The 13240-nt window shown below is 32.8% G+C and overlaps 1 protein-coding gene across 3 annotated transcripts in view; it reads left to right on the forward strand.

The window, feature by feature from the left end:
• LOC114328644 (peptidyl-alpha-hydroxyglycine alpha-amidating lyase 2) overlaps nt 1–5174 on the forward strand; it is a 65543-nt gene extending 60369 nt beyond the window's left edge. For all 3 annotated transcript variants that reach the window (XM_050642450.1, XM_050642452.1, XM_050642451.1), the window contains exon 7: nt 3990–5174. In XM_050642450.1, the coding sequence (XP_050498407.1) occupies nt 3990–4115 (126 nt within the window). In that variant the 3' untranslated portion in view covers nt 4116–5174. The remainder of the gene's footprint in view (nt 1–3989) is intronic.
• Nucleotides 5175–13240: the final 8066 nt, after the last annotated feature.

Consider the following 13240-nt stretch of genomic DNA (forward strand, 5'->3'; position numbering starts at 1 on the left):
CAGGAAAACAAACGCATGGATAAGACAGAAAACCAAAGTCACCGATGTGGTACAAAAATCATTAAAATTGAAATGGTAGGAAAAATTAAAATTGAAAAACGCTATGAACACACAAGAAACAGGGCCTCTACAAAAAGGTGTACCACCTTATCAGAACTTGACAGAGAAAAAATCTAAGAAAAAGTGAAGTTTGATGTACTTGCTTGAAATGTCAGTGACCTTGATTATCCTTGACTGGAAAGAGCCTTTTTAAACGAATATAAGGAAGTATTTGAACAAGTAAATATGAATCTGGTAATCAAGATTACTTTAAGGAGTTATATAAATGAGAGAATAAGAATGGTCATTGATTCCAAACTGATTTTGAACTGGAAGTATATAGTTAGAAAGAATTCTTTTCTTTGTAGAAAAAATAAGTGCGATGGTATTGAAGTATTGCAAATCTGATGATTGAAGAATAACAATTCATTTGAAGATAATATATGTAAGATATTTGAAATGAATAACAGGGTTATTTTTTTTATTTAAGGAAAACATCATTTTTTTAATACATACCCATTACTCTTCAAAAAGGTGTTGGAAAACAAAAAACCTCTTCTTTTCAAAACACTTAACAACCAAGAACAAAACAACTTCTTCCCACGTAAACTTATATTCTATTCAAACATTTCAACTAAAATTTTATATTCTCTGTAATGGCCACTGGTGTGATGGGTGATGGGTCTGCTTTCAACAACAGCCGAGATTGAAGTGACGAATAGCCCCTTCTTCAATGACAATCACGTCAGCCGGAAGCCGTATCGACACACAAACCAACTTCTAGGTTCTGAATTCCCCAAAAGTTACCAATTTTGTCGTCGATCAACTGCAACTTTCAATACAATTGTCTGTAAAGTTGGTTGCATACCTAGTTCCTATTGGAATAAATATTTTAGTAACGACGGTAATAACTAATCGTTACATTCCCCCGTTACTCGGAGAAAAAAAAATTGATCTAATGAACAATTTTTTTTATACATATATAAATACTCAATATAAGTATCCATAAAAAAAATCACACGCTGTGGGATCCAACACAGGCGTGAATAACCAAATATCTAAAATATACTACGAATCTAAGAATACTACTCTACTCTAAAATAACCTATATTGGCGACAGAACAATTCTAACCTGGAGACCATACCAACACAAAAGACCCAGAGGCAGACCACCTCCTATGAGATGGACAGATGATCTGAAACTAACTGCCGGGAAAAATTGGCTACAAGTAGCGTACAACAAAAAACAATGGAAAGGAAGACTTGAAGAGGCTTATGTTCAGATGTGGACGTGAATGGCTAGACGAAGAAGAAGAAGAAAAAGCAGATACTGGATACTGCAGTTAATACTCAACGGAAAAATCGACGGAAAAAGACGAATTGGTAGGAAGAAATATTCATTGCTTCGAAATCTTCGTCAATGGACTGGCTTATCAGCAGACGAATTATTACATGGCGCGCAAGATCGAGAACAATATCGTCAAATTGTTATGGAAGCTACCCACGGCTAAAATTTGGGGACGGTACTCAAAGAAGAAGAGGAAAATAATAATGAAAATTCATTTACATTCATCAGACAACATGGCAAGCACCGTCAGTCCTTCTTTCGAAATTGCATTCTTTAGAAACGTATTGGTCAATTTAAAAATAGGTAGTAGACCAGAATATTTAGCACTAAAAATACCGTAATAAATCGATTTTTAAATACAGTCCTAGAGGCTTGCCACTTTTTGTATTGTGTTCAGGATAACGCCAGAAAAATGTCTACTATACAAAAATGGGTGGAAATGCATAATTGGACTTTAATGTGCATAAAATTCATGCAAAAGTACATAAACATGTCAAAATAACTATATTAATGGACACATTTTGTTATTAAGGGGGTTTTGGAGTAACTAAATACGAATATACGCAATCAGAACCGACCCCCCGATATACCTGGTGCCCAGGGTTAGGGATGGGAAAAACCTACCGGTTTAAACCTAAAACCGGTTTTTTTACTTCGCAATAACCGGTTTTACCGGTTGTTTTTTTGTGCCGGTTATAACCGGTTTTTTCTTTTTAAAGTAAAAACCGGTTATTAGGTTTTTACGGTGATTAGGATTAGGTTAGGTATTATTTCGGATCCCAATCATAATTATTATTCTCAAGTAATTATTCCAAACAAAACCATAATTCAAATTTTATTTTATTTTATAAAATACAGAGGCAAACTGAAAGTGCAATCTCACATCAGCGAGAAAAAATTATTAAGTTTTATTATAATATTTCCTTGAAAAGATATTTGTAATCATAATATTTACATAAGAAGTGATCTGGTTGAATTAGACGCAAACATCATCTATTTTTCACACTTAACTCTTGACATTGAAAGTGGGTGAATGACTTTTTCTGATTACCAAAAATAATGCTCTGACTATGAATATCGAATTACTGATTACGAATACGAATCTCCAAGAATTTCGCTACGTTTTCAAAACGATACACTCATACAAGAAGTATTAAATGAGTTAAAATGTACCTATTCTACAAATATACAAACGTGTTAAAAGTAATACATGTTCTTTCGATAGTACTAATTTTGATCATATTGATATCGAGTCGAATGGAGTATCGCAAACTAAAGTGTATTGTAAATGTAACTTTGTAACTTATTGGATTAAAAAAACCGAAAACCGGTTTTTTTTGGCCGGTTATAACCGCCAGGTTAAACCGTAAGCAGAATAAACCGGTATAACCGAAAACCGGTGTTTTGTCAAAAACCGCCATCCCTACCCAGGGTTACTGCTAAGGCACGTCATCTTCTGGAGTTTCATGGATTTTCGGAACCAAATTGGTACACACAGATTATTCGGGGTTTTTGGGGTTGCTGAATACGAATATGACATCAAAACCGACTCTCAGAGCACCTAGTGCCCAGGGTGACTGATATGCACGTTATCATGTGGAATTTCGAGGGAGAAGAATGGAGAACTCACGGGGAGGCCTTTGTCCGAGAGTGGATGCAAGCAGGCTGAAGCAGAAGAAAATATTTAGATTATATTACTACTACGCTATGACAAGAGCTCAAGGAATACAGAGGAGGATGGAGATAAAACACATCCCACACAACCATCCCACAATGTTGTCCATCAATAAATGATAATGTAAAATTTAATGTAGATATTATTAAGTGTGGCAGAGAATCCTCAAATTATTTCAGTGCGAATTGCAGCACATAGAAACATTTCTAAAAGTTCTGTTTTACGTGTGGTACTAAAAAAGAGAAATATAATTCGTATCAAATTCATAATGTCCAGGAAATTAATGAGAGGTAGCACATGACCATCATATTCTCATAAAAAGAGATCATCGATTACGTCATCACTCCCAGATGGATATCGTCACTAGCATGATATATATGCCTAAAAAATAAAAATCCATATGTTTCTCAAAAGTCGCCCATTGTCAAAAAAAATTAATTTATTCCTTAATTTCCTTCCTCATGGTATATTTTAAGAGCGTAGGCGCAACATGTTGGCCAACGGTTTTTAAGTGTATTCATTTTTTCGAATCCTGAAAAAAGTGATAAATATTTTTGAAAAAATTAAACTCAGAATGAAGGATTACATTATTACCGAGGGCCGAAAGTTCCTTAGAACAAACAAAAAGTTTCTTTTGAATGAGATATTTGAAATTAAAAATCCCACTAAATTTTTTTTTCTTTTTCACCCCTGTAACTTATTAAAATAAACATAGAAGTTTTCAGTGACTTTCAGCCCTCAATAATAACGTAATCTTTCATTCTGCGTTTAAATTTTTGCAAAAATACTTATTAGTTTTTTCAGGATTCGAAAAAAATTAATGCATGTAAAAGCAGTGGCTCAAAATTTTGCGCCTACTCCCTTAAACACTCCCACACCTAGAAAGTTTAATAAAATTGATATACCTATTTACTTATTTTTTTTTAGAAACTTGGACAGAAATTTGGAAACCCCCATGACATCGCAGTGTGTCCAAACGGTTCTGCATTGTACGTCGTCGAAATATATCCAAACAGGGTGTGGAAGTTCGATCTAGTCCAACCTAAGAAATAGCGAGGCCTACGTAGTGGAAAAAAATCGCAACAATAATATCTTACCTAGTATCACTTAACAATGCTTCCGTCTTTTATTCGCAAAACTGTAGTTTAGAAATTTGTTCAAAAGTTTAGTGAAAAGTTACTGAAGAAGTCAAAAAAGTTACTCATTTGTTAGTTGTTTTCTTATTGAGTCTCATTAGTTTTGTTATTTCCCTATCATAGAACCCCTGCAATGGCTTCTTTTGAAAACATTCATCTTCATCATAAACCATATCATATTCATAAGTTAAAAAGTAGATACAAATTGACAGAAATATCTGAAACTGCCAAGGTCAGACGATCCAAAACTTTGGTTATGCAACGTTGTCAGATCAATCGAGTTTTTAAGGTTTTTCGGTTTTTTATTTTTTATCTGTTCCACAGTAAACTGTCCTTCTGCTTACTTTTGCGTAAATTTAAAGACATTGTGTATCATTTCATGGTATCCTATTTTTCACCTCACTTAATATTCACGTTTATTAAAAAATATTAAAATGTATTCTAAATAAACAACTATATTCGACTATTTTATCTGCCTATGTCGCAAAACCACAGACTGCGTGCACAACGCATTTTAAATGTATTTTTACTGCTTGCACCAACGTGCTCAACTGAAGTCCTGTCTTCTTTATTTGCTACCTAAGTGATCTTCGCGGTTTCAGATAATGCTGTCCAATTGTACTTTTCCACTGAACTTCCCCTCTTAAATTGTTCATCATTAGTAAAAAATATATAAAACATTAGTTTTAATTTTATATCTTTAACTTACAACTTACATATTATATATTGGCTTCTTCTTTAGCTACTTGTTACCCAAAGTTACATATTGAGATTAAAACATAGTTAACGGAATACTTCACGACATTATTCTAAAGAATGTCTTTTATAGATTTTTAAGAGGTCTTTACATTTTGTAAGAAGTTTAGCAAAAAGTAATAAGGTGATTTAGACCAAAAACCTGTATACTTGTTGAAGTATGTATAGTATTTATGTAGACAACAGTAGACAATAAAAATATACAGACAATTATTATGGAGACTATTTTTTTATTACAACCTTTCAATCAGTGCCGGCCGGTCAGGGTCGGCAGGGTCGGCAGTGCCGACCCACACATTTATGGACACATTGTAGACTTTTTAAATATTTAATTTAATAAGAGTTAATGATATTTGTTTCTGTAAAATAAAAAAAATCTGTGGGATAATACAGACTAAATTTTATTCATTGTTTTTAAAAGAATTCGATCAATCCGATACGTTAAGTGATCCCTACGCGTAAGAAACTTTTCAAATTAATAATCCCAGCCATGCATCCCATTGCGATTGACAGGGACGGCAAGCCGTCCCTAGATTTACGATTTACTTGTAAGAAGCGATGTGGAATATTAGCCGATAGGCAACCAATCATACATTTCACCACAATTTCAGCCGTATTTGAATGGCAGAGTACGGCAGATACCAATCTGCCGATCGGTGATGGGCAGACACCAGCAAGGCATGTACCAAGCCACGTACCCTGCTAATAGTGCGCTCGGGATGAAATTTTTTATGAAATAAAGTAGCTTTCGGAATTTTAAATCTCGGTTAGTTTTCACTGTAGCAAATTTTCGTAAACAGCTTTTGGAAGTTTTTAATTTTAATAATAAAGGCGACAATTTTGCAAGTGATGACATTATCTCGATCCGTGAAGCAATCGGTTTGAAAACTTTACTAAATGATTATTCTTTTAATATTTTTTTGCATATTTAAAAAAAAAAGAGTTTACCCAAACTGATGTGATATTCAATGTTCTTCAAAATCAGTCAACTGACATTTTCCAAACATAGAATAACAAAGCTGGTAAAAAATCTCGATAGTAATTTTCAATATATACGCAGTGACGTTTTGGATTCGCTTGATATTTCCGAACACCCCCACAAAAGACGAAAGTATGACACAGATCTCGAAAAACAAGTATATTTTGAAATTTTTGATACTATTATTACTTGTGCAAATAGAGATACACATTTTTTCAAATTTTGAAGATTTGCAAAAATCTAAAAGTTACGACAGAGAATTTTCAAAATATCTATTAGACAAGTGTATTAAAACTATCCATCATTCTGTAATCAAATAAACTAAGGATATTAATTAAAAGTTTTATATGCTGATCCAAATATTTTCGGAAGATGGGATAAGTTACAAAATATGTATAATTTTATATACTGCAATTCATTACAACAAACTGTTCCCGAAATTAATAAATTATTATCATGAATTTTCTCATTGCTACCAACTTTTGCCTTAAATGAACGGGATTTCTCTTGTCTCAAAAGTGTCAAAACGTATTGTCGAAACACCATGAAACAAAAGAATGTCACGCTTTTCTCAAATGTCAATAGAAAAAACTATTAAAATCTCTATAACACATTAATAAATTTTACGATGATGTTATAACCCATTTTGCTACGTGCAAACAACATAGACTAAAGTTAATTTATAAACATGTTTAGGTTCTCAATATATATGAAAAAACAAAAAAATAAATAAAAAAAACAAAAACCAAAAATCTTCTGTGATGATTGAAGCCTTTTAATTAGATGGTATACCTATCTGAGGAGCAGGCACGTAGCCAAGGGAGGGGTCCATGGGGTCCGGACCCCTCCCAAAACTACCTCGGCTTTGGTACCAAGGCAGCAAGTTTATTCCCAAGTTACTATTAACATTTTTGAAAAAGTGAACGTAATTATTATTATTTTTTACTAGGATTATTTCTGTTTTTATTCAGTGTACGGATCAACGTACATCCAACTTAAAAATCAGATTTAGCAAAAACGAAAATATTCTATCAGCATTTCAAATTCTTTTACCTGCATTTGCCTCTACAGAAAAAGCAAAATTGCTAGAAAATGTGGCTGCGTATTACTCCCGCGACACTTCTCTTGAAGCAATAAAAACTGAATATGTATGTTATGGTGTAACTGTAATACAAATCATCTTTGGAACCAAATACCGAAATTCTCCTCGTAATGAAACATTGTAATAAAGATTTGTTCTCTAAACATTGACAAATTCCTTACAATTTTGGCAACTTGTATACCTGTCACAACGGCCAGTGTAGAACCTTCGTTCTCAACAATGAAGCGAGTAAAAACTTTACTCAGAAACAATATGAAAAAGAAAGACTCTTTTTATTGGCTCTTTGTTCCGTTCATTGGGACGTCGAAAGCCAGATATAGAGATATCAAATCATTATCACATATGTCATAGAGCGAATAGCTGAGGTGGAATTGGGCGGCTCATGTAGCCAGAATGGAGAACGGTGGTGGACCCAAAAAATTACAGTGTGGAGACCACGATCGGACAGAAGAAGCAGAAGTAGACCACCTACACGGATGGACAGACAACGTCAAAAGGGTTGCTGGCAATTGGTTGCTGGAAGCCCAAGACCGACAGAACTGAAATAAATTAGGGGAGGCCTATGTTCAACTTTGAATGCAGAAGGCTCGATGATGATGATATATCAAATAACCCAAAATTATTGAGTAGACAGCTGAATAGAAGACCAGGTGTACTCTTCTCTACGGAATTCTATATTTCGTTAGTAGTCACTAACATCATCAGGGAAGCTAAAATGATATTAAAGATACAATGGTGAAATTATAAACCTGGATCCCGCGTACCAAAAAAAAGTTGATTAATAGCAAGCTGAAAATTTGTTGATAGCTTAACATTGTCTAGTCGGACAAACTTTGATGTACGGGAACACTGGAACAGGGGAAGTTTGCATTGTGGAAAAATTTAAAAATTTGGAACGTCAAATTACGAAAACGTCCCATGCATTTTGTCGGACAGAACATCCAATTGATTTGTTACCCTTTCATTAAACCCTCATGCAAAAATCAGACTGCAATTACTAACAAACATGATTCCTGTCACTTGACATATTCTTCGTGTTCCACTCATTAAAATGCAGAGTTGGTGACAAACATCAGTCTGATTTTTGCATGAGAGTTTAATGTAATGGTAACAAATCAATTGGAAGTTCTGTCCGACAAAATACATGGAACGTTTTCGTAGTCTGACGTTCCAAATTTTTAGCCTGTTCCATAAAACTTCCCCTGTTCCAGTGTTCCCATACCTCAAAGTTTATCCGACCAGACACCGTTAAGCTATTAACAAATTTTCAGCTTGCTATTAATCAACTTTTTTGGTACGTGAGATCCACGTCTATTAACCAGTAAAAACAACTTACTTTACTAGGATGAGATTGTCGTCATATAGATGTTATATCTTAGTAAAGTAGTAAACAAACACTTTTGTTATTGCAAATTTTAAAATATTAAAATAGTTTTTTAAAATTTTGCATATGGATCTAAAATTTAATCTGAATATTTTTTTCAATACCTTACCGTCTAACCTAACAAAAAATTTGAGTTGTATTTGGACCCCCCTCAAGAACATTTCCTGGCTACGTGCCTGCTGAGGAGACAAAAACCTTGCCGACCCTGTCCCTAAAGCCACGAGCCGCCACTGCTTTCAATACTTTGAGTATACCTATGGAAACCTAAAATAATGAGTTCATGGGATGAGGTGCTAGAAGCTAGAAGAATGGAAAGTTTGCTCCGCTGTCTTCCTCGACGTGGCGCAAGCTTTTGACAAAGTAGGTATTTAAATACAAATTAAGCAGGATTTTGTCAAGTAAATACACAGACTTATTAGAATCATATATTTTATAATATAGAGTGTTCAGGGCTAAGCAAGAAGAAATCTACTCGAATCTAAAAAAAATCAATACGGATGCACTACAAGGTACTGTAATAGGACCAGTTCTATACATATTATACATCTATATATATTATATAAAAGAAAGTCGAGGTTATGTTAGTTACACCATTTATAACTCGAGAACGACTGAACAGATTTTTATGAAATTTTACACGTATATTCAAGCGGACTGGGAATAGGATAATATGGAGTTTCATACCCGTACATCATAAGGGGGGTTGCCCCCTGATATATTTTTTTAATTTTTGGAAAAACCGTTTTTTACTATTTTTATGAGATGTAGAAGCAAAAGATACATACAATCCTAAATTTTCAATTTTCTATCTCAGACCGGTATTTTTTAATAGCCATTTAAATATTTTACATCTATATAAAAATTCTCCGGTCGCAGTGTTTGTTACCATACTCCTCCGAAACGACTTGATCGATTTTTATGAAATTTTGCAGGTATATTCGACTGGACTGGGAGTAGACTGCTGTCTGTATTTCATACCCGTACGTCATTAGGGGGTTGCCCATGACGCCGTAACTCTCATAATAATGACGTGAAAAATATGAAATTAAGTAGGTAGACTCCTTGCTGAATTTCGAGCAGAACCGTACTAAAATTTTTTCTCTAGCACAATCCGTGTCCGAAATACAATATCTCAAGCCGTAGAAATATTCTGAGGACAGAAGAAGAACGAGCGACAAATTTCATAGAAGAGAAGTGGAACAGTTTAACTTTGAGACTCGAATTGGGCAAAATATGAATTTTTTAATGTTGGGAAATTTTCAAAAAATATCTCTAAACGGAACCGTAAGCAGGAGAAAAATTCTGAGCACACTAAAAGAACAAGCAGCAAATTATAAAATTTTATTTAATTTTAATTAATTTTGTTTAATTTTATTTAATTTAAGTATTTTGTTTATTTTCATTTATTTTATTTTATTTCATTTTATTAAATTTTATTTATTTTTATTAGACTATATATTCTTTTATTTAATTTTATTATTAATTTTTAATTTATTTATTATTTTTATTTAATTTTTTTTAGCTTTACTTAATTGTATTTAAGTTAATATGGTTTTATTTATTTGTATTTAATTTTATTCAGTTTTATTTTTTTTTACGTTTATTCAATTTCATTTAATTTTAATTTACTTCATTTACTTTTTTATTTAATTTTAATTGAATTGAATTTTATTTAATCAACACCTATAGACTTGGAATCTCCCCGAACCCAATCATAAATAGAGGGTTGTTTTGAATGAGGATATGATGAAGCTGTTATATTCATTATAAGATAAACAAATTTAAGATTGTAACTGTTGCACTACAAATTTTATTTTGTTACTTCTAACTAAACTTTATTATTTCAAACATCATGTGTAATTAATTAAAAACAATAATAAAACCTCATTCACATCGAGCATTTTTTATTTATTAATTACGAATTCCTTTTGTTTATTTTAAGTTTATTGTATACAAAGTTTGTTTTTATCTAGTACGAAGTCTGCCGGGTCAGCTAGTTAATGATATCTTTCAATTAGATCATAACATATTAGATATATTTTTTGATAATACTGTCGTTTTAATCGTAGGTGAGTCATAAGTAAAAGCAGCAAGGAAACTATAAGCCTGTGTTAACAGACAACAACTGGACTAAATACTGGCGAATTAAATTAAACGAAATGAAGTCAGTATACAATAATTTTACAAACAAGAAAAAACAAGACAGTCATGTTAATTGAAATAATACTCGTTTACCATGTGTCAATACCAATTGAAAGATATATGGGTATTACATTAGACGGTAGGCTATGCTGGAAGGCTCATGTTTAAAAAAAGAAAACAACTTAACATCAAGTATAAAAAACGTATTGCCTATTGCGAAGACAATTCACTCTGTCAGTCTACAACAAAATACTTTTGTATAAACAGATTCTAAAACCTATATAGGCATACAGCATGCAGCTGTGGGGTTGTGCTAGTAAGAATCATTTAGAAATCATCCAGCGATTTCAAACCAAAGTGCTAAGGAGCATCGTCAATATCTGGTACTAGAGGAACAGTGACCTCCATAGGGACCTAGAAATGGATGAATATTGAGGCCATCTAGCTCCTCAACAACACAGATCTGGCTAGAAGTCTCAAGAGGAAGAAACCCTTTGAGTCAATTAAGGAGGGGGTATGGTTTGAAATCAACATATCAAACACATTTTTGTGAATTTTTTTCGAAACTATGGTAGAATTATTTTATTTTTAAATTAAATAAACACATTAAGTACAATTCAAAGAATATTTAAGAAAAAATTCAATCCAAAATATTGAAAAATAAGCCATTGGTGACAAATTTTGGCAGGCAGCTCAAAAAAAAATGGATTTTGCGGTGGACATCAGAACTCATCACTGGATTATACGAAACAAAAAATTCAAAAAAATTTTATTAGCTTATGAGTTTCACGAGGTAACAACGTCGAGTTTTTTTATTTTTAATGATTTTTGAATTTTCGGTATCACTCAAAAATCAAAAATACGAAATTTTTGATAAAAAATTTGTGAAAACCAACAGATTTAATATTGTTGAACAAAAAATAAGCACAAAACGAAAAATATCTCGACGTTGTTACCTCACGAAATGTCTAAAGAAAATCTGTGCAAAATATCAGGTACATCTGCCGAGTAGTTTTTCAGTTACAATGTCCACCGCATTTGAAAAAGCAGTTTTGAGAAAAATGCGTTTTAAGTTTTGACAACTGCATCTTCATCTTCTTATTTGTCTGCCAAATCGTAAAGTGATGAACATTGGAATATGTTTTTTAAATTGGGGAGTAATCTACAAAAGAGAAGGCGAACAGTTGTTTAACGTTTCTCACTACGCTCCGGCGTGCTGGCGCGAAGCCGCGGCAAAGCGAGTCGAAGGTAGGGATATTCAACACCCTGTATCTCTGGTAATTTTACTCCGATTATTTTGAAATTTTCAGAGAGTATTCTTGAAAATATGCACTTTTATTTGAAATACTAAAAAAATTTAAATATTCCAAACCATACCCCCTCCTTAAGTAAAAAAGCAGAGTATAGTGCAAGTGGTGGTACAGGTTAATATTTGTGCAATAAATTAACAGAACCTAAGAGATACTAGTGAATTTGTATTTAGGTTCTGTTGATTTATTGCAGTTTTTAGTAGTAATTTAAATTAGAAAAAAGTTGCTCATTGATCATATTATTTGATCAGATTGTAATATTCTTATTCAGTTTGTTGAATGGGACGAGGTTTTATTTTCTGATGTTTCTTCTGGAATTAATTTTACTAAAATATAGTTAATATAAATTTTACTTTATTCACTAGCCTCAAGATCTTCTATAGTTTTTTCTAAAAAATCCGTATGGTCTGCTACCTAAGGTGGCTTGTAGTCCTTCCATGGTTTTTAAGTTTCAGCTGAATCATCTTACTAAGTCTTTCTAAAAGATGTACGGAGAATATGTTGAAAAGCATAGGTGATATGTTTCATGAAAAAGGCTTGAGCAAAGTTCTCTCTCATATATTTTCTATTAAAGGTTTCTTTCTATGCCGTTCTATAATTGCCGCAATCTAGTGGAGTTCCTTTTTTGAAGATAGGAATGAAATTAGACGATGACCAGTCGTCATGCCACTCTCCTGTTTCTCAAATCTTTCTACATATCGGGTGCATAATACTGATTCCATTCTACTCTGTTGCTTTTAAAACCTCCGTCAAATCTTTTTGGCAAATTTGAAATTTTAAAAATCTTCCACATTTCTTCTGAACTGTCTTGTGTAATATAACTGTAGGTATGTCTCCTTTAGCGTGGATCAAAAGTTTCTAGATTTGAGATCACCAATCTGCTAGATCTCCAATGTAGGAATGCTACACTACCTCACAGAAATCGTGCAACTTAAAAATCATTTTATTATTCTTTTTTTTTTTGCAAAATTAAGTTGTGAACGGCAATGGGATCTAATCGCCCACCCTTTACAAATATTAGCTTCCCCGTCACTGTTAAAAATTACATTTTTAATTTACGATATATAAATTCTAAATTCTTTTGCGTTGAAGCCGAGTAGTTACTAAAAAAATTCGATTTTGCAAGTCATAAACATTTACTACCTTTCAATAGCTTTTGCCATTACTGTTTATGTTCCATAACTTGTATGAAGCATGGCAATTATGGGGACATAACTGGGCGCCCATGCAGAGCACGAGAAAAAGTTGCCCCGCCATTATTGATATAATATTCTTTCATTATAGATTTCGTTTTTATGTTTGGTATTTATGTAAACTTATTTTATTATAAAAGATATAATTTTAAAATTGTTTCAATAAAGGAAGGAAA

This window comes from Diabrotica virgifera, chromosome 2, assembly GCF_917563875.1.
Source record: "Diabrotica virgifera virgifera chromosome 2, PGI_DIABVI_V3a".
NCBI lineage: Eukaryota > Metazoa > Arthropoda > Insecta > Coleoptera > Chrysomelidae > Diabrotica > Diabrotica virgifera.